This window comes from Heloderma suspectum, chromosome W (genome assembly GCF_057233095.1).
Source record: "Heloderma suspectum isolate Gila_16-S chromosome W, 16-S_ref, whole genome shotgun sequence".
In the NCBI taxonomy this organism is placed as follows: domain Eukaryota; kingdom Metazoa; phylum Chordata; class Lepidosauria; order Squamata; family Helodermatidae; genus Heloderma; species Heloderma suspectum.
Genome location: NC_139475.1, coordinates 48664631 through 48692255, shown reverse-complemented (window position 1 = coordinate 48692255; position 27625 = coordinate 48664631). Strand labels below are relative to the sequence as shown.

The 27625-nt window shown below is 48.0% G+C and overlaps 1 protein-coding gene across 1 annotated transcript; it reads left to right on the top strand.

Moving 5' to 3' along the window:
- Positions 1 to 10: 10 nt before the first annotated feature.
- LOC146334000 (ubiquitin-conjugating enzyme E2 R1-like) lies at positions 11 to 27625 on the top strand. Its single transcript, XM_084825244.1, has 5 exons — positions 11 to 442; positions 16922 to 17008; positions 17916 to 18013; positions 20310 to 20444; positions 22959 to 27625. Exons 1-5 carry the CDS (start codon positions 266 to 268, stop codon positions 23167 to 23169), a joined length of 708 nt encoding a protein of 235 aa, XP_084681370.1. The 5' UTR covers positions 11 to 265; the 3' UTR covers positions 23170 to 27625.

Below are 27625 nucleotides of genomic sequence, written 5' to 3'. Positions count from 1 at the left end.
CCTGCTTGCCCGCCTGCCTGGTGGCGGCGACAGTAGCTGCCTGAGGGGAGGGACGCGCGGCTAAAGGCGCCGCCTCCGCCCTTCCCGCCGAGGACCTACGCGTTCCAAGTCGCCCCGCGCGTGCTCTGGTGTCACCGCCGGCTCTCTTCGACGGCGCTCCTTCGCGTCCTCGGCTCCGTCCTCCCGGCCGTCTTCCCCAGCCGTCGCGTCCACGCGAGTCCCCGGCTTCACTTCGGCCTGCCCCTTCCCCCCCGCCTCGGGCGACATGGCCCGGCCGGCCGTGCCCAGCTCGCATAAGGCTCTGCTGCTGGAGCTGAAGGGGCTGCAGGAGGAGCCGGTGGAGGGCTTCCGCGTCAGCCTGGTGGACGAGGGGGACCTCTACAACTGGGAGGTGGCCATCTTCGGGCCCCCCAACACCCACTACGAGGGCGGCTACTTCAAGGTGAGGGCTGGGGGTGCCGGGCGAGGGGAGGCCTTTCTGGGGGGAGGGCGAAGGGGCTGCCTAGGAAGAGGACGGAGGGGGCAGGAATTATCCCCCCCTCCCGTCATAAGATAATAACTTAATTCACCACCACCACGCCACTAGTAATAAAGACAAAGACAAAAGGAATCCCCCCCGTTATAAGAGAGTAACAGTCTCCCCCGCTACACACACCACTAGATAGAAAGAAAAAAGGAAACCTTCTGCTCCTCCCCATCATAATCCTAAGAGAATAACTCATTCTCTCCCCTGCCTTGTAATAAAGATGGGGGGGGAGGAATTATTATTCCCCCCCAATCATAAGAGAATAATTGAATCTACCTCCCCACACACCACTCGTAATAAAGACCAAAAAAAGGTATTCTCTCCCCCCCATCATAAGAGAATAACTTACTATCTCCCCCCCCCACACACACACACCACCAGTGATAAAGCAAGAGAAAAGAGGAAGTATTCTTCCCCTCCCCATCATAATCATAAGTGAATAACTAATTCTTCCCCCTTGTAATAAAGACAAGGAAAAAAGAAATTATTATCCCCCCCCAATAATAAGAGAAAGACAATAGAAAAAAATGTTGGCTGGGGGATGCTGGGAGTTGTAGGACTTTTTTTCTGTCTAAAAATCCATAGGATTGCATCCTTAATCTTCCCCCTAGTAATAAGGACAAGAAAAACGAAACTATCCTTCTCCCATACATAAATCCAACCATAACCGTAAGAGAATATCTTATCTATGCCCCCAGGAATAGGGACAAGAAAAAACGAAATTCTCTTCTTCCAGCCCCATAATTGGAGCAGGGGGAGAGTTGTGAACCAAAGTTGCTGTCCCATTGAAATATATAAACAGAAGTGTAAACAGTAAACTTATTCAATTACATTATAGATGTATGGGCTGCCTTTTAAAATGCAAATTTTCTCTATGTGGAGTACCAAAAGTAATGATAAAAATCAGTTCAGACCCATATCAAGATTAAAAGTGCAAAATAGACAGCCAGAACAATAAACAAAACTCATCAAAAGAACAATAAAATCCTATGATATAGAGATGTAACTAAGAGTGAAATGGGAAACCAGTGTCCAAATGTTAAACATAGGACTATTTAAGGCTGCAATCCATAATGCTGGGAGTAAGCTCCCTTCAAAACAGTGGGACTTACTTCTGAGTAGACATGTATAGATTGCACTAGAAGAGTATCAGTATATAAGTAAGCATAAGTAAAAAAATATATTAACAGTACTTAAGGCTGCTGACTTTTGAACTCAATGGCTCAGTCCCTGTTCTGAGTAATTCAGGTTCTAATAATAAATCTTATACCAAGTACCAAGTTGCTTCTGAGTAAACATGCTAAGGAATCCCTTGTTTTCCCTCCTGCCAGTGTGACCTAAACAAGGGGAATAATTCATCACAATAATGGCACTTCCCAATTACACCAGTGATGTCCTTGTTTGTCTCACTCAGCGTTACAAGCGTTTAAATCATTCTCTTTTCCTGCTTCCTTCAGAAAAATCTAAATGGTTGGAATTGTGTTTCATGGTAATATTAAGAATATCAGCAAGCGCTTTTATTCGCTCAACCCCCGCACCGCTTATTACCAGATAAGGCATAGCTATTTACCTTTTCCCATGGTCCTTTCAAGTAGACTAAATAATTGAAATTGGTCTTTTCAGTGACAGCAGTCCCCAGTCATATGGGGAATTCAGCAGAATGTGTGTGTTTTTAACACCTCCATCCTATTCCACTTCCTGTGAAAACAATCGTGAGATTCTTTCCCATTTTCCAACCATTTCAAGTTACCCTGAAAGAATCATTCTCCTTGATAATAGGAACAATTCCTGCAAATAAGAATTTGGGTAAATGTTTCTTTTCCACCAAAACTTTTCTTTTCCACTATTAAAATTTTTACTACTAGAAACTGTTTCCGGTAAACATTAAGGCTTTGTGTAATCTCCCCATTTCTCCTCCCAAGTAAAAAGAAGCGCTTAATTCGCTTTCCCCTGTTTCTTCAAGGGGTTGGCAACTTTGTGCCCTCCAGATGTTCTGGACTACAACTCCCACAATCCTTGGCCATAGGCAGTGGTGCCTTGGGAATTGCAGTCCAAAACATTGGAAGAGCACCAGGTTTGTTGGAACTGTTCTCACTAACAGTGGAAATTGGAATGACAGCGCAATCCTGTATGTGTTTTCTCAGAAGTAATTTTTCTCAGAGTGCAGTGGGCTCACTCCCAGGTAAGTGTGTATAGCCTAAGTCTCCCCTTTCCATCACCACAAAGTAATGTTTGACGGGAGTAATTCTTTGGTGTTGTTCCACACGGGGAATTCGTTTATGTTGTCCCACACGAATAATGTCCCTCTTCCTTTAGAGTGGGTGGTGGAAGGTAATTACTGGCAGATGAGAATGCTAGGAAACAGTATGAGAGCTTCCCCTTACCTTAAACGAGGGGCAGAATTAAAGCAGGTTTAAAAATCGCCCTTTGCCCCAAGTGAGTAGCTAAGAATTGCTTTGAGGTTAGGGTAGTTCCTAATAACTGGAAGAGGGTTAGTTCTTTTAGCCCAGCCTCTCCCAACTTGCCCCTGCCCCCCCATGGCTTGGACTACATGTTCTTTCACCCCCAGAGAGTAGAGCCAATGTCCAGTGCAACATATCCAAAGGGCAGTTGTAGTGCAACAGATCAGGTTGGGGAAGGGTGTTCTAGTGTACCGATGTGGTACAACTGACCAAGCCTGTATGGGCAAATAACATTTCCCGGCATGCTTTCTGGGCTGGGTTCAGCTGAGTGAAGAGAGGGCTGTATGTAAGGGGTTAATGGTGGAGAAACCTGTTCTGGTTTTAGAGGAGCCTTTCCCCAACCTTGAGTCCCCGGATGATATTGGGCTACATCTCCCATCATGCCTGACCATGGGCCAGGGTGACTTGGAATTGTACTCCAACCCATCTGTACTCCAACCCAGGCTGTTATAGAAAAAACAAAGAGACACCCCCACCACCACCCCACCAGCAGTAGGAGAAGACATAGATTGGAAATGAGGGAATAAACCCAAACTACGCTTGAGATGGAGTAGATACAAGCTGTCCAATCATGCTGTACTCTTTAATAGTCTGGGTGCTCAGAAAAAGCAAATATTTCTGTCTTAGGGCATGGCGTTTGCGTCAAGCTCTCTCTCCCCTCTCCACAATCCTTGTCTACGTTTGCACACACCACTAAACCATGGTTTGGTGTTATTGGGACGAGCCTCAACAAAACTCGTGCTTACATGCTCCCTCTTCCGGCACGGCCACAAGGCAGAGTTTGGAAGCTTCTGTTTTGAGACGATCCTCAGCGCGTTGTGACGTACAAACCTGGACACACTAGGGCCAGTCTTAACTACTGTTAGAGGAAACAAGCCAATTTCAAACCATAGTTCAGCCTTCCCCAACTGGGTGTCTTCCAGATGTGTTGGACTACCGCTCCCACAATTCCCCAGCCACCATGGGGAAGGCTGAATTACGGTTTAAGAAGCTAGCTTGTTTCAACTTCCCATAGTTAAGATTTAACCACAGTTCAGGGCTTGGATGTAACACTAAACTGTGGACAGTCTAAAATGAAAGGGGAACCTTCTGTTCTCCTCTTTGTGGCCATGCTGGAGAGGGGAGCACATGCTAAACTATTATTGTTATGTGTGAACCAGGCCTTTGTTTCACTCCTGAGCTGGTGGGAAGGAGCTGGATGTGAGGTGGAGGCTTGTTTTTCTGGGTAAATGGTTAGTACCTCATATGGCTCTGAGGGAAGTAAACAAACAGGCTGTTTCCTCTGGGCAGATTTTGGTAGAGGTGGTCATGTTGATGAGTCTGTTTTGCAATTCCTGGCTTCCTGCCCGATCCCTTTCTCTCTCTTCCTGATAGGACTAGGTGGAGCCAGAAACAGTCCTGAGTCAGCTTGGAGTTGCTCATGGCCCATCAGGTAGCTTTTTTTTCCATCAGGCAGGTCGCGTCGTAAAACGTCACCCACCAAATGCCACCGGCAATGAGCAAGAATTTATTTTATTTATTTTATTTATTTATTTCATTTCTATACCGCCCAATAGCCGAAGCTCTCTGGGCAGTTCACAAAAACTAAAACCAAACAACACACAATAAAACAATTTAAAATATATAGAACATTAAAACCACAATATAACAATACAACCACAATAAAACCTAGCAGCAGTACAGGAGTTTAAAATACAGATTTAAAACAGCAAAGATAAAAATTTAGAAAGCTAAAATGCCTGGGAAAATAAAAAGGTCTTCACCTGGCGCCGAAAAGAGTACAATGTAGGCGCCAGGCAAACCTCACTAGGGAGCTCATTCCAGAGCCGGGGTGCCACAACAGAAAAAGCCCTCCTCCTAGTAGCCACCCGCCATAACGTGCCATAATGGCTTCTCTTAGTGGGTTTTTGCAAGTAACCATCTTTAGCGCGGACGTATATATTTTGTGTTCTGAGTGTGTTATGTACATGTTCTCATTGAGTGTTTTTAAACAGCCCTGTAAGGTAGACCGGTAATATCCCAGTATTGCAGGTAGAACAAGTGAGGCTGTAAGAGTGCTGTGAGCTTGCTGCTGAAAGGAATTAAGGACTTCCCCAGTTCACCCCCTCAGTCTTTTTTTAATGTGTTGGACTCCAATTCTCATAATTCCCAGCCAGCATACTGGCTGAGAATGATGGGAGTTTGCATCCAGCACAGCTGGAGAGCTCCTGGTTGGAGAAGGCTGCATTCTTCTCTATCACCTGTTTTGTTTTGGGGGATTTCCTTGACCCTTTAGCACAGGGGTGAGCACAAGGGAAATCTCTAGATGTTTTGGACTTCATTTCCCAGCATTCCTGGCCATTGGCTAATTTGGCAGGGGCTTCTGGGAGTTGAAATCCCAATCATCTGGAGATCTCTCGTTTGCCCACCCCTGCACATGTAGCAGAGGCGACCAACATGTGGCCCTCCAGATGTTTTGGCCTACCTCTCATGTCAGATCTGGCCAGCATAACCAATGGTGAGTTGTAGGCCAAAACATCTGGAGGACGGGCCACATGTTGCCCACCCATGGCTCGTTACCTTGGGTCACCCAGAGTTGACATCTTCAATCCTCTGTTTACAGCAGGGAGGGGGCACATGTTGTTGGGACTACTGCTCCCATCACCCCCTCCTCACCTTTGGATTTGCTTGGCTAGGGCTGATAGGAGATACCTACACATTCCCTGCACCTAGTCTACAGGAACGGCTGTAGTTTGGTGTCCTGCTATGGTTGAGTCAGACCTGGCCTTAGGGCAAATTGTGGGGCAATCCAAACGGCAAGGCAAGAAAGCGGGCAAATGGTCAAGCACAAAGGTTTCAGTCCGGTATGGGATCAGGCTAAGGCAGGAGTGATTCAGATACAGGCACAGGTTGATATCTTGTCAACACACAGTTAAGCAATCAGATACAATACACAGTCCAGAAGCCGAGTCAAGCAGGAATCCAAGCATCTGTAGCACAGAGGTTCAGTCACAAGGCAAGGTCAGGGAAACAAGATACAAGGCACTGGAGCTAGTAGAACTATGTTGTTCCAGTACTGGCTAGGCTAACCCTGAAGGTGTATATAGCCAGGTCCTCCTAAGCCCCACCCAGGGCTCAGCTGCAGTGCGTTACAGGGCCCTCTGGCAAAAGTCCTGCTCAGGAGGAGGGCCTTGCTCCCGAGGAGTCCTCCTTTATAATTGAGCACGCCTTGTCAGAGGAGCCATACTGGTGATTATGCTCTTGGGGACTAGGTGGTGCCCCAGAGGCAGAACTCCCCTCCTCCTGCAGGGAGGCACTGGCAGTCATCTCCTCTGAGGGCCCAGGTTCCCCTAGATCTCCTGACATGGGTGGCGCCTTGGGAGCTCCAGCTCCAGCTCTTGCTCAGAGAAGGATTCCTCCAGTGGGGGCCTGATGTTCGGTGGTAGAACAACTTGGGACCAGGATACCTGAGGGAGCCCCTTCTCCCTTACCAACCTGCCCGATGACTGAGGTCATCAGAGGGCATGCTCCTGGTGGTTCCTCATGGACCTATGGCCTGTTTGGAGTGCACTCAGAGAAGAGCCTTCCGTGTGGTGGCCCCCTTTCTTTGAAGGAGTTTATTTAAGGTGCTGAGCCCCATCCCCAAAATAGGTTTGGTGCTTTGAATGGCTCCTTTAGAGCTCTGGATGGTTCTGACTGAAACCCAGAATGGATTCACAGCCCCACCAAAATCCGAGCCCCCAGCCTCCACTGGGAATGTCTATGCCACTTGTAGTCGATCACGCCTGGGGGGCACCAGGTTGCCTAGCCCTGGTCCATACTAAGAGGGTTTCAAACAGGGCTCTTTCCCAGCCCTTCCTGGAGGTGCTGAGAAATGAACTTGTCACCTTCCACAGCTTGTGATTTACCATTGGTCTTTACTTGAAAAATAAAGTAAGTTTCTAGTTTTTGTGATTCTAAATCAGCCTTCCCCCCCCCACCTGGTGCCCTCTTGAGATGTGTTGGACTACAACTAACATCAGCCCTGGTTAGTGTTTGTATGGGAGACCGCCTGGGAATCAGGCTTCCTGCATTGAGCAGGGGTTGGACTTGATGGTCTTGTAGGCCCCTTCCAACCCTATGGTTCTACGATTTCTATGATCCCCAGGAACACCAGCAAGAGAAGATCAGCCTGGCCCGAAGTGTATTTAAATGCCCTCTCCTAACTCACCACCTTGTTCAGGCCTTGAAAAACGGATCTTCCTTTCCCCTCCACACCGCTTCCCTTGTGCAGGTTGTCATTTTAGTTTTGCAGGCCTTTCGTTCTGGCTGGGTTCACACAGCACCCCATACTCAAGATTTTGTGAGGGCTGTTGTCGAACCATGTGTGAACCCAGCCACACTAACAAACCATGCTGTTTTTAACTACGAACAACCCAGAGTTCACAACCTAACAACAAACCATGGGTTTTCCTTGTGGGTTGTTTGTGGTTAACAAACCATGGTTTGTTAGCATGGCTGGGTTTGCACAACAAAACAAACCATGGTTCAATGACAAACCATGGTTCAACGACTTCCCACACGCAACTTTGACTATGGGTTGTCGTGTTGTGTGAAGCCAGCCCCCTCCCCCTCATTGATGTGAGCCACTTTGGAAAATAATTATCTGTTAAAAATGCAGGAAAAAGATAAATAATGGGTTCCGGTTCAGCCTTCAAATAAAGTCCACGTAAAAATGATTTTGCCAGTTCGAAATGCTCTGTACCGTACCATTCCATTCGTGGAAAAGGGCGACCAAAAGAAACAGGGGGCTGGAGCAACATCCCTGCATTGTTTGGGGGCTTTTTAGTTCAGATATCAAGGCAGCTAATGGAACGGGGGAAATGTCATAGGGGTTTATAATACTATACCTGTTGCAGAGAAAGTAGATAGAGAGGAGTTCTTTCCCTTTTCCTAAGTGAAATAGATTGGGAAGGGGATTCAAGATGGAAAAAGGGGAGGAATAACCCAGTTGGACCTTTACTCTGATCCTGTAGGGCTGCTCTTAGGTTCTGAAATCAAATTGAAGTTTTAATTGTTAGGTCTCCCATGTAGAGCTTGCAACCCTTAATAATGTCTGTCTGGCGATTATCTGCCAGATCTGATTTTTTTTTTATATCAATTGGCCCATACATAACTATGTTAATCATTAACAGCTCTTTAATGGCCTAAAATGGGAGATGAGAGAGCCAACACTGTCTCCTCATTAACCAGAGCTTGGTCACCTAGAGCTGAATCGTGCTCACCTTAGGTGACTAGGTGAGTTGCTTTTGACAAGCCTGGGCAACTTTGTGCTCCATAGGGGCTGAGTTAAACCTGGGTGGTGATCAAAACTTAAAATACTGGGATGGTTTGGGAGGAAGTCAGGCAGGGTGTGTCTGTGTTGACATTTGCTTTGCGTGACTCACTGCATGTTCACTGTCAAACCAACGGAACTGTGTTTTTTAAGAAAGCATTAGATCTTGGGGCTGTGGGAGGCTAGAAATGAGCCGTTGCACTTCTTGGGGCTGTGGGAGGCTAGAAGTGAGCCGTTGCACTTCTGGGAGCTTTCCCTAGCCATTGTTTGAGTTTCTGTGGTGTCACAGAATGTTTGCAAGCATGATCAGGTTGTCTCCAGGGGGTCTGTCACACAGAGATGGAGAGGTGTGTGAGAGCATTGGAAGATGGGGAGGGGCAGAGATCCCAAATTAGGGCTTGCCGAATATTGTGTTTTTTAATTGTTAGCATTTATGTACCGCCTTATTTGCTAAAAAGCAGCAAGGTACGACAATTTGCAACAATATGACCTTAACACTATTACAAAAAACAAGAATGTTAAAAACATGGAGGGAGCAATCCTACGGCCCCCATTGTCTGAGGAGCCATAGGATACTGGGGATCCCCCCCTCCGTGGTTGGAGACAGCACTCCAACTCTGGAAGGGGGAGTCAGAGATCCACCACCACCCCTGCCCCGTCACAGCCAGTGTGGAAAGAACCGTGTCAGTTGGCCTCCGAGATCAGAAAAGTGACCTTGGAGAGCGGGAAAAGGGGGCATTTCAGTGGACAGGGAGGGGAGGAGACCAGAGAGGCCAGGATACGAGTAATCCTGAGGCCTCATCACCCTCTTCCTCTCCCCCTCTGGGGAAAGAAGGCCATCTAGAGAAAAATGCAGTGCGGGAGGACAAAGAGGCGAAAGTAGCCTCCACTGCTTCTCCTGCCCTCCATTGGATGATCGGAAATCTCTGAGTTCGGGGGCTTCCGATCATCAAGGGTGCAATCGATAGGATTGCGCCCTAAAAGAGCGACACAGTTTAGAAAGCTAGATGGAAGAGATGAGTCTGCACACCAAGCCAAGAGAGCAGCTCTGAAAGCCAAGAGAGTGAGGACCAACTGTAGTTCTTAACAAAGCACATTCCCTAGTTTTGGGGGGAACACAGGAAAAAATGCACCCAGCAAAAGGCCCTCTCCTGCAGATCTTAATACTTGGGCAGGTTCGTAACAAGACAGCCATTCCCTTGGATAGCCAGGCCCTACGCAGTTTAGGGCTTTGAAGTTTAGAACCTGTACCTTGAATTGACTCTGGAAAGCAACTGGCAATTTTAATTTTGCCTTTTAATTTCTCAGCCCTTTCAAGACGGGTGTAACATAGTCCTGATATCAAGCACTGGTTAGCAACCTAGCTGCCACCAGGTGAAGCTTCCAGACAGCTTCATCTGAACTGCTTGGTCAAAGCTTGGGCTGTAGTTCTCGTAAGATGGGGAGGCACGCTGGTACCCTCCAGATGTTTTGGCACAGCTCCCATCAGCATGGCCCATGATTGGGGATGATGGGAGCTGTAGTCCAAAACCCCTGGAGGGCATCAGGTTGCATACCCCTGCTCTGAGACAACACCCAAACTCTAAACTGACTTATTTTATTTATTTATGTATTTATTTATTACATTTCTGCACTGCCCCATAGCCAAAGTTCTCTGGGCGGTTCGCAAAAATTAACTTATTTGAGGCTGGCTGCACCCCTGGTTGCCTCTGCTCCGAACAGCGCTGTGGGCCCTCTGTTGTTCTTGCCGGCCTCTTGATCCTCTCCACTGGTGTGGAGATGAGGAAGGAATCAGACCAGGGGGACGTTTGCACCCAATCTCGTCTGATCTTGGAAGCTCAGCAGGGTGAGCCTTGGCTCGTACTTGGATGGGAGACCGCTTGGGAATCAGGCTTCCTGCATGGAGTGGGGAGTTGGACTCGATGGCCTTGTAGGCCCCTTCCCACCCTATGATTCTATACCACACTTATCTCAACTTCCCCTGAGCTCGCCGGGTGGAAGGATCAGGTGCGGGGGTGAATGAGGCTCAGCCAGCTTGGCCAACCGAACAGCAGCGATGGGGAAAGGCTGCCAGAGAGATTCTCAAAAGTGGCGTGAGCATCTGCCCCGAGCCCGGATGGCAGAGGAAGCCGGTGTTGGTGACTCACCTGACCTGAAAAGCACCTCTCTGGCCGGACAGACAAAGTGTGTCATTGGTTTAAACCTCTAGCCGGCTCCAGCCTGACCTGGTAACCTGTCAGCCAGAGATCCTTGTGACACAAGACAGGGAGTAGGCGAGTGGCAAGTGGGCTGGTGACAAGGTGGGCCACATCTGGGCCACAGCCTGCATAGCTTTTCTCCATGTGGGATCTACCTCGCAATGCCGGGTTTCTTCCTGTGCAAATTCGGCTAATCTCCATCAGAGAAATTTTCAGTTTGCATCGGGATGTTTTCTGATCCCCTAGAAGCCTTCCTCAGCCTGGTTCCCTCCAGATGTTGTTGACTTCAGCTCCCATCAGCCCACATGGCCAAAGCTCAGGAATGCTGGGAGTTGTCATTCAAAACATCTGGAAGGCACCAGTTTGGGGAAGGCTGATATAATTTAGCATGTTTATTTTACTTCTACTTAGAAAACAATGTTAAAAAAAGCACCCCGTGTTAATCTTTTTGTCCCAATAACACCCCAAGTATTGATTGAACCTGAACTATTTGAGGGGAAAAGATAATGGGATTTAAAGTGATATTAGGTAGACAACAATATTATGTAGAACAACGATTAACCGAAGCTCTGGAAGAGCTGGATCGATATTACTGCGAAAGCCAGCTAAGGCCAAATCCAGCAAAAACTCGGGCATGTGCCTTCCATCTATCAATGAGCAGGCTGCTAGGAAGCTGCAAATTACATGGAAAGGAGTGTTATTGGACCATTGCACTAACCCTAAATATTTAGGGGTTACTTTGGATAGGACCTTAACATATAAACAGCATTGCATCAACACTAAACTGAAGGTCAGTGGAAGAAATAACATCATAAGGAAATTAATGAGCACTACTTGGGGTGCTAAACCAAGGGTTCTTGAGACTACAGCATTAGCCCTCTGCCACTCGGCCTGCAAATATGCCTGCCTTTTGTTGTTGTTCAGTCGTTAATTCGTGTCCGACTCTTCATGACCCCATGGACCACAGCACGCCAGGCCTTCCTGTCCTCCGCTCTCTCCCGGAGCCTGCTCAAGTCCATATTCATTGCATTGGTGATGCTATCCAGCCATCTCATCCTCTGCCGTCCCCTTCTCCTTTTGCCTTCAATCCTTCACAGCATCAGGGTCTTCTCCAGTGACTTTTCTCTTCGCATTAGGTGGCCAAAGTATTTGAGCTTCAGCTTCAGTCTCTGTCCTTCCAATGAGCAGTCAGGGTTGATTTCCTTTAGGATGGACTGATTTGACCTCCTTGCAGTCCAGGGGACTTGTAAGAGTCTTCTCCAGCACCACAGTTCGAAAGCGTCAATTCTTCGGCGCTCAGCCTTCCTTATAGTCCACCTCTCGCAGCCATACATTACTACTGGGAAATGTATAGCTTTGATTGTGCAGACCTTTGTCGGCAAGGTGATGTCTCTGCTTCTTACTATGCTGTCTAGGTTTGCCATAGCTTTCCTCCCAAGGAGCAAGCGTCTTTTAATTTCAAGGCTACAGTCACTGTCCGCGGTGATCTTGGAGCCCAAGAAAGTAAAATCTGTCACTGCTTCCATTTCTTCCCCTTCTATATGCTAGGAAGTGATGGGGCCAGATGCCATGATCTTTGTTTTTTTTAATGTTGAGTTTCAAACCAGCTTTTGCACTCTCCACTTTCACCCTCAACAAGAGGCTCTTTAGATCCTCTTTGCTTTCTGCCATTAGGGTGGTATCATCTGCGTAACTGAGGTTGTTGATAATTCTCCCAGCAATCTTAATTCCGACCTGTGATTCATCCAACCTGGCATTTCTCATGATGTACTCTGCATATAAGTTAAATAAGCAGGGCAACAATATGCAGCCTTGTTGTACTCCTTTCCCAATTTTGAACCAGTCGGTTGTTCCATGTCCGGTTCTTACTGTTGCTTCTTGTCCCTTGACGCTTTTCTGGAATTCTCTTGCTTTCTCCATGATCCAGCGAAAGTTGGCGATTTGATCTCTAGTTCCTCTGCCTCTTCGAAACCCAGCTTGTACTTCCGGTAGTTCTCGGTTCCCATACTGCTGAAGCCTAGCTTGTAGGGTTTTGAGCATAACCTTGCTGGCATGTGAAATGAGCACAATTGTGCGGTAGTTTGAACACTCTTTGGCGTTGCCCTTCTTTGGAATTGGAATGTAAACTGACCTTTTCCAGTCTTGTGGCCACTGTTGAGTGTTCCAAATTTGTTGGCATATTGAATGCAGCACTTTAACAGCATCATCTTTTAGGATCTTAAATAGCTCAGCTGGAAGACTGTCATCTCCGCTAGCTTTGTTGTTACTAATGCTTCCTAAGGCCCACTTGACTTCACTCTCGAGGATGTCCGGCTTAAGTTCAGTGACCGCACTATCATGGCTATCAGGGACATTAAGATCTTTCCTGTATAGTTCTTCTGTGTATTCTTGCCACCTCTTCTTAATCTCATCTGCTTCTGTTAGGTCCCTGCCTTCTTTGTCCTTTATCATGCCCGTCTTTGCACAAAACGTTCCCTTGAGACCTCCGATTTTCTTGAAGAGGTCTCTAGTCTTTCCCATCTTACTGTTTTCCTCGATTTCTTTGCTGCATTGTTCATTGAAGAAGGCCTTCTTGTCTCTCCTTGCTATCCTCTGGAACTCTGCATTCAGTTGTATATATCTTCCCCTTTCTCCCTTGCTTTTCGCTTCCCTTCTTTCCTCAGCTACTTGTAAAGCCTCATCAGACAGCCACTTGGCTTTCTTGCATTTCTTTTTCTTTGGTATAAATTGGCACATGTTGGGCACATTGATGTTGCTTTGAATGAAACAAGTACAATCATTACCAGAAGTCTAAAACCTACTTCTCTAGATAAGATCTGCCATATAGCTGGCATTGCCCTGCCTGCTGTTCGTAGAGAAGCAGCAGCATACAAAGAGAGGCTTAAATCCTCAATATCCGAAGAACACCCTCTTTACGGCCTACAACCAGATCCTCAGAGATTAAAAGCCAGGAAAAGCTTCCTCAGATCAATGGAAGACTTTGATGAATTCAAAAGTAGAATGGACTTACGGAAAGCTACAAAGAATCAACACTGGAGGGAACCAGCAGAGGAGCTGGCACCCAGCTTTCATCGAAACCGGGAAGTTTGGAGATCATTGAATAGACTGCATTCGGGTGTAGCAAGATCTAGAGACACTTTGAATAAATGGGATTATCTGGAGATCTCTGCCCTATGCGACTGCGGAGACTTACAGACAACAACACATATGTATACTTGCCCTTTGTGCCCTGACCAATGTACACATGAGGACCTTATGACAGCGTGACAGAACGCAATCAATGTTGCTAGTTTCTGGGCAAGATTTGTCTAATTTTTATATATTTTAACTTCTACATTTTATATTTTAAATGTTATGTGTTATAGTATGTTTTTTAATTGTGATGCTTCTGCCATGAATATATAATGTAGATATTTTTGTTGTCAATGTAAAGGCAATAACGTGTACTTCCCTTTGATGGTTTACATTTTCTGTTTTCCACCCCACATCGCTGGATCTGTCATGGTTTTTATTTGAACCCCACTTTGGATGCTGGTGGGAAATAGTGGCATGGATGTAATAGACTTCAGTGAAAGGGTGCCTCTGAGCATATGCTGAGCCCAGGATTTTATTTTCTGTCCTGGAACTGAGGCCGCCAGGCTCTCTTCCATTCTTCCTGTTTTCCCCCCACCTCTGCGCACACACTGTCCTGGTTCCCCCAGCTTTCTTTGTTTCACCAGCCTGATTCGAGGGTAGGTGGGTAACCTTTCTTGTCATTAGAAATTTGGAAGTTAGAATCTTTCCTGTTCTGGTGTTAAACACACAATCTTTCCCCCACCGTACAACCTTCCCTTCCCCCCAAACCCTTTTGGTATCGATGTTCAGAGGGGGGCTTGGACAGGCCTCCTAGACCAGGTAGGCTGTTCTCGGTTGTGTGGGCCACCCCCAAAAAGGCCCTGCTGTGCTCCTCCTCTAGAACCATTTCACAGGTAAAAGGAGTTTTGTTTTTTCTCTCTTTCCTAGAGGTTTTTGTACTGCCCAAGAAGGCCCTGCTGTGCTCCTCTATCTCACAGATAAACGGTTTTCCCTAGAACCATTTCACAGATAAACAGTTTTCCCTAGAGGTTTTTGTACTGCCCTTTAACTAAAAATAACAAAAAACTCAGGGCAGTTTACATCAAGAAAATACAATTAAACCAGGGGTGGGCAATTTGTGGCCCTCCAGGTGTTTTGGCCTACAACTCCCATGATCCCTCACCATTGTGTATTGCTATGGAAATTGTAGGCCAAAGCATCTGTAGGACTGAGTTGCCTGTCCCTGGATTAAACAGTAAAAAAACAAAAACAAAACCTAACAAGGCGGGAGGGAGAGGGCATTTCCAAACGTATATCTGGGCTTTACCTGAGAAGGCTTGGCTTGAATCCTATTGGGGGGAGCGGATGTTTGGGTATTTTTCAGAGGGGTTGCCATGTTACATCTGTTGCAGCAGAAACAGCAAAGAGTTTTGTGGCTCTTTAAAGGCTGACACATTTATTCAGGTGGAAGCTTTCATGGACGCGGTCTGCTTCATCCAATACAATCAGAGGCTGCATCAGTGGCTATAGCCAGTGATCATATTGGATGAAGCGGACTGCATCCATGAAAGCTGTGACCAGAATAAGTGTGTCAGCCTTTAAGGAGTTGCAAGACTCTTCATCGTTTCTATTTGGATATCCTTAGGCAATGGGGAAGATGTAGCTGGATGTTTGGGCAGCGCTACAGCACTCTAGCTCAGGGGCAGGCAACCCTGGGGCCCTCTAGTTCCTGTGGACTACAGCTGCCATCAGCCCCAGCCAACATGATGGTTGAGGATGATGGCTGTTGTAGTCCAAGATATTTGGAGGGCGCCAGGTGGGCTCTGCCTTCATGGCCAGCTCAGATGGCAGAAGAATTACTCAGCTGGCAAAATGGCTTCTCCCTTTTGGCGTTATTTGTGTAAAATAAATAATGACACGGTGTAATATGTAATGTGTTGTTGTTCATCTGAGGTTGTATTTACCTCATTTTAAGACCTGCTAAGGACCAGATGATTTTTATTTTGTCCTGATACGTAAAACCATAGAACTCAAAGTGGGTGTACTTTTTCACATGGCTGTATATCCTTCAATTGCTGTATTCCAGTCATGGGAGTCATCCTACCAAGTCTCAGTTCCACCTATCAAGTCGTAATTTCCCTCCTGTATTAAGAGTTCAAGTTCGCTCTGTTTGTTTCCCATACTCTGGGCATTAGTATAGAGACATCAAAGACCGTGTGCTTCATGGTCTGGCTTTCTTCCCACATGTTTGTGAAGACTATTGTTGGCCGCTATTAGAGCTGTTCTCTCTGTTGCGGTGCATGAGCTTTCGTCCATTGTTACCCCCAACTTTACGTCTCCCTCCCCCGTAGGATTCAGTTTAAAGCCCTCCTGAAGTTCTTCATGCTGTGGCCAAACACATTCTCCCCAGCCCTTGTGAGGTGCAACTCGTCCCTTGCCAGCAGCCCATCTTCCAGGAACTATAGTTACAGGAGGTGATATAAAACAATCAGGCCATCAATCACCTTATCCTCCATGAATTGGTCTCATTCCCTTCGAAAGCCACCCAGATTGGTGGCCATCACCACATCTCATGGTCACGAGTAACTCTGTGCTGTGTGAAGAAGTCCTTCCTTTTGTCTGTCCTGAACCTTGTTTTTTATTGCTTCTTTATTTCTTTATTCAATTTATTGCCCGCCTTTATACGAATACCATAGGCGGCGTACAAAGTTAAAAACAGTTGAACCCAAAATCCAACAATAAAAAAAGCATAAAAACAGTAAATAAATAATAACAGTAGATAACAGTAATAAAACAATACTGCTTTAAAACAGTATACAAGAGTCAACAAAGAGGAATGAGAGTTCTCCAAAGGGAAGCCCTGCCATCATAAAAGAGTCTTTAATTCCTGCTTAAAAACCTCCAAAGAGGTCAGCAGGCGCATTTCAACCGGCACGTCATTCCACAGCGGAGGGGCAGCGAAGGAAAAGGTCCTCCTGCGTGTGGCTGCCAATCTCGCATTAGGCAGCTGCAGCAGATAACCCTCAGATGACTATAGGTGACGGACTGGGATGTCCCACCATCCAGCTTCATGGGATGACCCCATTGTGTTCTAGTTATTATCGGAGCAGCAGAAAACTACTTTCCAGCTCATTTCCTCCACACCAGGCATGATTTTGTCCACCTCTGTCATGTCTTCCGTGACTTGCTTTTTCTCCAAGTCAAACAGTCCAAGACGTTGCGACCTTTCCTCATCTGGGAGTGGCCGGATCATTTGGGTTTCCCTTTTCTGTGCCTTTTCCGACTCTGCAATATCCATTTTGGGGTGTGGTGACCAGAACAGAATAGGGTTGTTTGCCTGGTCTCCTCCGTTCTTGACGCTTTTCCTCCTCTCCCTCTTTCTCCGTAGGCTCGTCTCAGGTTCCCCATTGACTATCCGTATTCACCACCTGCCTTCCGATTCCTGACCAAAATGTGGCATCCGAACATATATGAGGTACATCATCACGCCAGGGCTTGACAGGAGCCCATCCTGGAAGGGAGGGCAAAGACTCAGCCCGCCCTCCCCCTTTTATGTCTGAAGCACTGTTCCAGAACACATGTCTCAGCCTTCCCCAACCTGGTGCCTTCCCGATGTGTTTGGACTACAACTCCCATGACCCCCAGCCAGGGCTGGGGCTGTAGCTCAGTGGGAGAATGCCTGCTTCGCATGCAGAAAGTCCCAAGTTCAATCCCCGGTAGTATCTCCGGGTAGGGCTGGGAAAAACCTTGTCTCAAACCCTGGAGAGCCGCTGCTCCTATTCAGTGTCAACAATACTGGGCTGGATGGATCAAGGGTCTGACTCAGTAGAAGGCAGCTTCCTACATTTAAATCAGTCCTTTATTTAGAACCATGAGGACTAGAATCTTACATTGCTTTTAGGAAAATGACCATAGCTCAGAGGTTGAGCCCCTGCTTTGCATGCAGAAAGTCCTAAGTTCAATCCCTGGCAGTATCTCCGGGTAGGGCTGGGAAAAACCCTGCCTGAAACCCTGGAGAGCTGCTGCTGCTGCTATTCACTGTTGACAATACTGGGCTAGATCAACCAAGGTTCTGACTTGGTATAGAGCTTTCTCTGTTCATCTGGAGGTCATCAATTTGAAGAAGTCTTGGCTAGGTGCATGTCAAGAGGAAGGGAGTTCCATAGGGCCACCACTGAGAAGGCCCTGTCTCTCTTGTGCGCACCAAACTAATGGATTGTAATGGCAGGCACTCGAAAAGGGCCCCTGACCTTAGTACACGGCAGGGGTAGTAGAAGGTAAATCGAATGCTGGACTAGAGAGGCCCTTGGTCCGATCCAGCATGGCTGCTCTCATGTTCTTTGGATAGATCCTTTTTTTAAAATAAGTAACTTATTTTTCAGACTGGCGATGTTTGCATCTCCATTTTACATCCTCCGGTAGACGACCCACAAAGTGGAGAGCTGCCTTCAGAGAGGTGGAATCCTACCCAGAACGTGAGGTGAGACCTTTCCCCTTTCTTCCTCCACCCAGCCCACCAGGCTGCAAAGAGGATGTTGTTGCGTGTGTGTTTAAAAAACAACACCCTTTTCAAGTTGTTAAATGTTTTTTTAAAAAAACAAAATAAACGTTCCTCTGTTCTGATAAGGAATGCCACCATAACTGAGAAAAGTGTTGGAATGTCTGGTGTGACTCACAGCAGAGTTGCTTTATACAGAGAAAACGTGGCAACACAGCATTTGGTATCGTAGGTGATAAACGCAAGCTAGAGCCAGTTCAGAAGAAATTCAAATCAACTTCCTTTATTAGTGCTTTTATACACATCGTCAGAGAAGGCAATCTGACACTGTTTAACTATGAGCACCCCCTAAAGCTGGGTGCGTGAGTGTAAGTAAGCAAAGGCATGAGATATGGTTACTTGCTTCCTTCAGGGAGAGGCTGCAGGTGCTTGTTCTAGAGGCAAGAAGAAGAAGGAGGGAGAAGGAAGAGAAAGGGGAGGGAGCAGGAAGTAGGAACTGATCGAGCTACAGGATGTTCTCTATCGCCCCCTTGTGTCTGGAAGCCTGTGGAGTTGTTCCTATTATCCAACAAAAAGCAGAATATTTGTGGGGCTGGGAATGCATCAAGTATAGAAGCCATAACAGCAGGAGGAGAGAGAAAATGAAGCAAAGCTCCTTCCCCTGGATATGACTTACCCACAACTAGCTTGACACTTACCTCTTTTGTTGTGTGAATGGCCGCAGAGGCTCTGCCAGCCCTGGATCTGTCTCAGCCACTGACTCCAAGATGTAATTAAATTAAGGTCAGCGTATGATGGCCAAATGCAGCCACGTTGTGGCTCGCCAAATGAACACAATACTGTTGTATGTGTCTGTAATGAGCAGAGCTCCCTGCATTCAGAGGCGAATGTAAAGATTTCCACCCCATCTTTGGGCCACAAAAGCCCTTCCAAAAGCATCTAACACATCCCTTCAGAACGATCTGTAATAATAATAGAGGATGCGTGTCTGTCTGTCCGTGCCAAGACCACGAACCCTAGACACCTAAAACGTGGCATGTGTCAGGGATGCCTCTGAGCATAGGCAGTGGCAGAGTAGCTCAGATTCCGAAGAGGAACCATAAAACGTGGGGGAGGAACTTTCCCAGACTCTTCCAGACAGGGAGAGAAAGACTCCTCAGGTTTCAATAGTCCAGCTGGACGGAGAGGCCCCTCTTCACCCCACTCCCCATGAGAGATAGTGAACAGGGAGAGGTGGGCTTGGAGAGCCTGAATTCTTAGATGCCAGGCGCAGACGCAGAGCCAAAAGAGAGATGGCCTGGGCGGAGCTTAGGTGATTTGCCTGATGGGCCCGGCGGGAACAGCTACGCGTAGAGACCTCACGAGATAGAGGGAGATCCCCCCCACCCCTTAAGTTAGGAAAGTGTACCCGCCTTTTCTCAAACGGTGGGCAACTTTCAACCTTCGTAACTTCCCTTTGAACTCCCTGAAGACATTTCCTTTGTAGACTGTGAGTCACTGACAATTAGCATCTGTATGACCCATTGAAGTAAAAGGATTAAAGAGCCGTGGATAGAAGCCTCTTGTTTGTGTTTTGATTTGGCTATTTGAAGTTCATCAGGGACAAAAGGGAACCCTGACAGCATGCATGCTATATGTGGGCCCTAGAGCTGTGCACCTCAGGGGTTATTTTCTTTTTAAGCCACATGAATTCGTTTTAATCCATTTAAATGTCTCTGTGTGGTTGAAGCCTGCAGTAACATCTTCAGCCATGAGGTGGCAGGCTTCTCGAGCCAGCACATCGCTTGCAGTCCATGCAGTTTGACACCAGGGAACATTAGGTGGCCGAGGAACAGAGTTAGACGCCTGCCTCCTCCCTCACCCCTGTTGCGGGACAGCCCCCCCTCAGGGGAATGGGGTGGGCAGCCCCCTCCCTCGGAGCTGTAGGGGTGCCCCATGTCAGGGTCCATGTCTAGGGGTGCCAGCCGGCCTGGCATCACTCAGATGGGGTGGACACAGTGTTTCTAATTCTGACAGGCGCATAACTTTGCTTGAAGGCTTTGCTGTATCAAACAAAGGGCTATTCGAAGCCATGCAAAGCTGGGTCTGTTCACGAGTTTGGGGCTTATTAATCCTGTTATCTCTTAAAGCTCTTGCTGCCGGTTAGTCTTAAGGGAGGCATTTTACCGTTTTAGAACGAGGAGAAAAACTGCACGGAAGCTACCCAATGTGTGTGGCCAAGGGAAGGTTTCATGCCCCTGTCCTCATGCCCCTTCTGCTCTTTTTCTTCCCAAATCAGGACGATCCTCCTGAGTGTCATCTCGCTGCTCAACGAACCAAACACCTTCTCCCCAGCAAACGTGGATGCTTCCGTGATGTACAGGAAGTGGAAGGAAAGCAAAGGGCACAATCAGGAATACACGGATCTCATCAGGTGGGTGCAGCGGTCAGGGCATAGGGTCCCCCCAATCCTGGGCTGCGAGGAATGCCGGGAGTTGTAGTTGTTGAGGAAAGAGCCAAGGCAGGTTAGGTTGAACAGTCAGGAATTCCTTAAAGCACAGGAGCCTCTCCCAGTAATGTGAAAAAGAAGAAGATGCATTTATGCAGACTGTTAGTTGGAGAACAAGGGCAATACAGTATGCATGTCAAGAGCTAATTTATCTTAGCAATGGTCTTATTGGCACAGCCGCATGCCTATCTTCAGGGATGAGCTACTTTGGTGGGTAGGAATGTCCTGCTTATAATGAGCAAGTTACAATTCACCTTCTCATGGTCAGACACAGACACATTCTCTCAATCCCATCAGGCACCTTGGCTGGTTGCTTGAACCAAACTACTCAAGAAGCCTCATCAGGCCTTCCTTCACATAGTCTGACACCGCTGAAGGCCTCAGGTTGGGGAAAGCTGGTGTATACCGACAGCAAACTCATCCTTGGAGTGCCGATCCTGAAGCAGCTGAGACGGCACTGCCTGGGCCCAGTTTTAGAAGGAGCGCAGTTTCCCAGCCTTCAGTTCACCTTTCCCAACCTTGGCTGTAATCCAGCAGCATATGGAGGCAGTGGCGGTTGGGAAAGGCAGCGAAATGGCCCAGAGTCACGGCCTCGATCGCTGACCATTTGGGGCAGGTAGATTTCTTCTGCCGGTAACTGCCTTGCCCCTGGTGGAACTGGCACGGCTTCGATCCAGAGCTGTGGCAGGTGGAACTCCAGCACCACCTCGAGTCAGGTATGATTACTGACTTTTAACAGCCAGGTTCTTGGTAACCATTCGTTAAGCTGGCCTTCTCCAACCTGCCCCCGCCCCCAGATGTGTTGGACTACAGCACCCATCTTTCTCCATCAGCATGGCCACTGGTATATACAGTGATGGTGAGAGGGGCCTGCCCCCAACGTTCTGCTTCTCAGTCGCACTGTAGGAACCTCAGAAGCTGCCTTATATTGAGTCAGCCCCGTGATCCGTCTAGCCCAGTATTGTCAACACTGACGGGCAGCTGCAGCTCTCCAGGGCTTCAGGCAGGAGTTTTTTCTAGCCCTACCTGGAGATGCTATCGGGGATCGAACTGGGGATCTTCTGCATGCAAAGCAGGGCCTAAAAATAAAGTAAGCTTCCAGTCCTTATGGTTCTGAAGAAAGGGATTGAACCTGGGACCTTCTGTGCACAAAGCAAACCAATGAGGCACAGTCTTTTCCCTAAAGGCCAAGTAAAATTCTAGTCCTCATGGTTTTGAATCAAGGGCTGATATGAATAGGAACATGGGAAGCTGCCTTATACAGAGTCAGACGCTTGGTCCATCTAGCCCAGTATTGTCAACACTGAATGGTAGCAGTGTCTCTCCGGGGTTTCAGGCAGGATTCTTTCCAACCCTACCTGAAGATGCTGCCGGGGATCAAATCTGGGACGTTCTGCATGCAAAGTAGGGGCTCCACTACTGAGTTACAGTCTTTTCCCTAAAGGCAAAGTGAGGTTCTAGTCCTCATGGTTTTGAATGAAGGGATGATTTAAATAGAAACATAAATGGCAGCAACTGAACTATAGCCCTTCCCCTAAGAAAGTAAGATTCTAGACCATATGGTTCTGAATAAAGGGCTGCTTTAAATAGCAGCGTAGGAACCTGTCTTATACCGAATCGGACTCTTGGTCCATCCAGCCCACCATTTGTCAATGCTGGCTGGCAGCAACGGCTCTCCCAGGAATCAGGCAGGAATTTTTCTAGCCCTACCTGGAGATGTTGTGGGGATCAAACCTGGGACCTTCTGCATGTAAAGCAGGGGTTCTACTACTGAGCTATGGTCCCTCCCCACAGAAAGCAAGCTTCCAGTCCTCATGGTTCTGAATGAAGAGCCACTGGGCTATGGGTCCTCCTTATGGACCTGAGAAGATGCGGGGGGGGGGGGGTATTTATGAACCAGTTGCCGCAGGCTCTCAAAGGTATGTCTCTGTGTGTCTTAAAGGACCTGTCTCCTAAGGGCAGCCCTATTTGTAAAAAGGGTTGCATGGACAGGGGAGAGGAGGGCATGAGATTTCAGGGGAAAAAAACGCAGGAGGGGAAGTGCATGTGGGTAAAAAGCCTGCTAGTCCGGTGGGATGTGATGCAACAGAGATCATTGGGGCTCCCATGCCTTTATTTCAGCAAGTGCAATTTTTTAAAAATGTATTTCATTTTCATATTGCCCAATAGCTGAAGCTCTCTGGGCGGTTTGCAAAAATTAAAACCATGACGTACAGCCTAAAAACAATATAAAATATAAAAGCTTGAAACGACGATATAAATTCCAACCAGAATAAAACCTAGCGGCAATGCAGATATTTAAAATGCAGCAGGGAAGAAGCTTTGGGGAGGGCCGTAATGGCTGCCGGAGCCACGGTTTTCCCCTCTCCCACCTGCATGTCAAATTCCCCTTGTCCGTTCACAAATGCGTCCTCCCCGCCCTCCCTCCCTCCCTCCCAGGAAGCAAGTCCTGGGCACCAAGGTGGACGCCGAGCGGGACGGCATCGAAGTCCCCACAACGCTGGCGGAGTACTGCATCAAGACGAAGACCCCTGTGCCAGACGAGGGCTCCGACCTCTTCTACGACGACTATTACGAGGATGATGAGATGGATGATGAGGATGAGAGCTGCTATGGGGACGTGGACGACTCCGGCAATGAGGAGTCTTGATGAGGAACCCCCCTCTTTTTCTCTCCCCTCTCTGCTCCTTTCCCTCCCCTGCTGCCACCCGCTGCTCCTGATAGTAGCAATAAACTATCTGACTCTTTTACTTGAACCCAGGACACAACCAGCTGAGACTTCGGAACCCCTTTTTGGCCCCGAGACAAAAATGAAACGAAAAAAAAACTCTACCTCATGAAGGAGACTCAGCTTCTGCTTGTTGTGGCGGGTGGGCGGTAGGGTGTTTTTTGAGGGGTGGGGGGTGGGTAGCAGTTGTACAATTTGGCTTCGGATGTTGCGTGTTTTCACTTTTTTTCATTTTAATTGGGCGGGTGGTTAGTTCCTCCAGATAATCTTGCCTTGATGCTTGCAATCTGGTGGGCCGCCCTCAGGACTGTTGCTAGGCCTGCGAACCCCGAATCTCTTTTCCAGGGCTCCAGATCTATTTCACAGAGCCCTGAGTGCCTTTTGGTGCCAATACAAGGTTTTGTCAGGAGCGCCCTAGCTGCCTCTTACAGTCCCCTCCAATAGCCAACTCAGGACACAGACGACGAGGATTCTTTCCGAGGCTTTATTCCTTTATTACTTTATGACCCTTTCAGATACTAATCACCAGCGACTAAGCAAGAAACTGCACTGGGGAAAGATAGCAGAGTAGCTGAAGCTCCAGGTAAGGCAGTTGGTCCCCATTTGAAGGGGAACCATGGGAAGACCCTGAACGTATGGGCTATGGAGAGATCCTCCCTCTTTCCCTTGGGTCCCCGGGACGCGACCGTTGTTGGAGTGCCAAACGAGCGGAGCGCCTCCTTTCGGCGCTCTCCATCTGGCACCGCTCCCTGCGTCCGCACTGAGCGTCCAGCAAGCCCCCCTCCCGCACTCTCTTGCTGCCAGGGTCGCTATCCCAGGAATGCTGGCAGGAGGAATCTCTGCCAGCTGCTGTGCCTGTGAGGGATGAGCTGGCCCCTCTCCCACGGATTGCTGTTGCTCCTCAGAATCAGAACTGCTCTGGGGCTCTATGGGCTCAGTTTCCACCCTGACAGGTTTCTTCTTCTGCTTAATTGCCATGCAGGGGGCAGGTTTCAAGGGGGAGGGAAGGATTAACTCCCCCCTTCCGACATGCTGCAACCCCCCTCCATATTCCCCTGCGTGGCAAAAGAGCCGAGGGAGAAAAATTCCCCAGCTTGTGATGATCTGGATCATGGGACAAATTAATTGTAGAACTGAATTTGGGGTGATTCGGATGAGACATTACTTGGCTGGCTTTGCCTCCTATGAAATTTAAATCATTTCTGCTAATTCTTTCTAGATTTGCATAAATAACATATGCAGATTTTATGCAGGTTTGTGTCATGGGGGCCCAATCTTTTCAATTCCTAGCAACACCCCTGTCATCCTGCTTGCATTAAAAAGACTAGGGCAGACACCAGCGAGTCTGGAGGAACCAGACACAGCACTGGGTGGTCGTGGTGGCTGTTTTTAAGAGAGGTGGGCCCCCTTCCTTTGGGAGAACTCTCCGTGAGAGCTGCTAAAGTGAGGGATGAGGACGATAGATTTGCAGACCTGCCGGTCGTGCTTTTAGCTAGACCATTCTCTCCACAAAACTGCATGACCCTGGGAGTTTGGGGTGGGGTCCCCCTTGGTTTGGCGTCGGAGCCACCGGGAGGCAGATCCGTTCCAAGCACTTGCCGTTCTCTGACGTTTCCTTTCCTGCCCAGCCCCCCACCCCCTTTGGGGTGGGGTTTCTTTGCACCTTGGTGGTGTGTTTTTCAATCCTTGGGGTGGGACAGAGGGGAGGCTGTTAGAAAGACATGGGAGTCTGTGGGCAGAAAATGATGGTTTTGTGGAATTGGTAAGAAAGGGGACAGTGCTTTTAAGTCAGCAGTGGGTGAGATTTTTTTCCTTTTTTTGCTTTGTGGTTTTGTTCTATTCCTTTTTTGTTTGTTTTCGTGGTTTTTGAAACTATTTAATAAAAGGACTTTGAAAGGACACACTGTATGGATGGCGGCATCTGGCGTAAGAAAAACTGGTTGAGCGAGAGCAGCCCTGCCCAAGCTAGCGACCACAACTCCCATCATTTCCCAGCCAGGCATGATGGGAGTTGCGGTCCAACACATGTAGAGGGGGCCGAGTTGGGAAAGGCCATGTCAGAAAGATTGTACAGTACAAAACTGCAATAAGCTGGCTGTTACCAACGAAACCCCTAGATATGGGGGTTGGACTCGATGGTCTTATAGGCCCCTTCCAACCCTACGATTCTATGATTCTGTGATATAAATCAGGGCAAAAGTTCTGACAGCTCAAGGGTTGCCGATTCAAGTTGAAAAGATCGTTCTAAATATCCATTTAAAAGTGGAGATTTAGAACGATGAACTGAGAAGCAGGTCAAGAAAGGGGTTCCCTTGATGAGAAGATTGGCAGGGGGCTGGGTGCAAACTTTCCTGATGGACGGCTCGCCCGACATCCCTCACAACATGCAGTCACAGGGGAAACATCGGCCGTCTTCTTGGATGCACCTTCAGCTCTTGCCGAGTCACAGTGGCGACTCAACTCTTGGCCACCATTCTGCTTGCGAACACGAGGATGACTGTGGGATCAAACCCAAGGCCTATCTCAGGGGGTCCGAGCCCTGCCCAGCTCAATCGTTGTGTGGGTTTCCTGGCTCTCATGCCGTTTTTGTCCCCATTCTGAAAGGTTGAAATGCCTCTCCTAAGGCTTAGTTACTGGCAGGAAGAACTTTAAACTAAAATATACTGGTGTTTGTATCCCTCCCCACTATTGCAGTGCCCCAGGGGCACTGGTCCACGCCTGGTCCATCTAGGCCAGCATTCTGTTCCCACAGTGGCCAACCAGCTGCCCCAATGGGAAGCCCACAAGTAGGACAAGGGCACCCTCCCCTTCGTGTTCTTCAGCAACTGGTATTGAGAGGCCTCTGATACCGGAGGCCTCATGACTAGTAGCCATTGATAGCCTCCATGAATTTGTCTAATCCCCTTTTAAAGCCATCCAGGTTTGCACCTGGCACTATCTCTCGTAGTAGTGAATGCCAAAGTTTCTGTGTTGTGTGAAGGAGTCCTTTTGTCTGCGCTGAACCTCCCACCATTCAGCTTCATGGGATCGACCCTGTGGGGTTCTAGTATTATATGAGAAGGAGAAAAGCGTCTCTGGGGGAAGGAGAAATTCTCCACAGTTTCTCCCAGGCAGGGGTCCCCATTGGTAGGGCTTGTAGCACAGCTTTTGTTTTTGGTAAGGGGTCTGGGGGGGTTTGTGATGCAAGAGCATCAACTGTCTTGGCAGACTGGTCCCTGGTTTGCCTCCACCGCAATGCAGGTGGGGGCAGTGTGGTGTCCAGCTCCAGGGATGAGGTGGAGTTAATGCTCTGCCAAAATCTGCCCCCCAATTCCCAAAAGCTTTTTCCCCCCATGCAAGAGGCTTCCATTGTTCTGCCTCATTCGGGGTGTTTGATAATTTATTTTTGTGGTGTTTTTGAGCTTACCTATTCACAGCTAGCCTCCCAGGCTGCCTGCACATCCTGACCCGAAAAAGCCCCATGGGAGGAATTGCCTCTTGGTGCCTTAAACTGGGCTTTAATTGAGGTGTGGGAAGCTGAGGAGGCTGCAGGTGACCAGAGAGATGATTGTGCAATGAAAGACAGGACACTTGTGCTCATTCCTCAGCCCCCTAAGGAAAGTAAGCCCCCAAACCCAACCCTTGAGAATTTCTCCGAAATGTCTTCATTGAATTTCTTTTCGGAAGCAATTTTTCTGCTATCAAATTGAATGAGAGCGGTCGGAAAAAGTGGGAGGAATTTTCGGCACAATGCTACAATAAATGAGAGAAAATGAGAAAGAGAAAGGGAGGGAGGCAGACAGATGCACTCCAGGTGACTGGGAGCTGCAGTAACCCTCGGGCCTCACAGTAGAAAGCACTGCTTTCGTTGAACTAAATGCTTACCATGCCATTTGAGTGCTAAGCCACATGCCCAACTTCTTTTGTTCTTGGTAAGGGGTTTGTGGGGTTTCGTGATGCAAAAGCATCAACTATCTTAGCAGGCTGCCCCCAAGGCCTCCAATGCAATGCAGGTGGGGGCAGTGTGGTGTCCAGCTCCAGGGACGAGGTGGAGTTAGTGCCTTGCCAAAATATGTCCTCTAATTTCCAGAAAGTTTTCTTCCCCCATGAAAGGGGCTTCTGTCATCCTGCTTCATTCTCAGGACAGTCTATAATTTACATTGAATTTCTTCTGGTAGTGTTTCTGAGCGTACCTAATCGCAGCTAACCTCCCAGGCTGCCTGCACGTCCTGATCTGAAAAAGCCCTAAGGGAGAAATTAGCTCATGGTGCCTTAAACTGGGCTTTAATTGAAGTGTGGGAAGCTGAGGAGGCTGCAGGTGGCCAGAGAGATGATTGTACAATGAAAAACAGGATGCTTGGGCTTGTTCCTCAGCCACCTCCTAAGTAAGATATGCCCA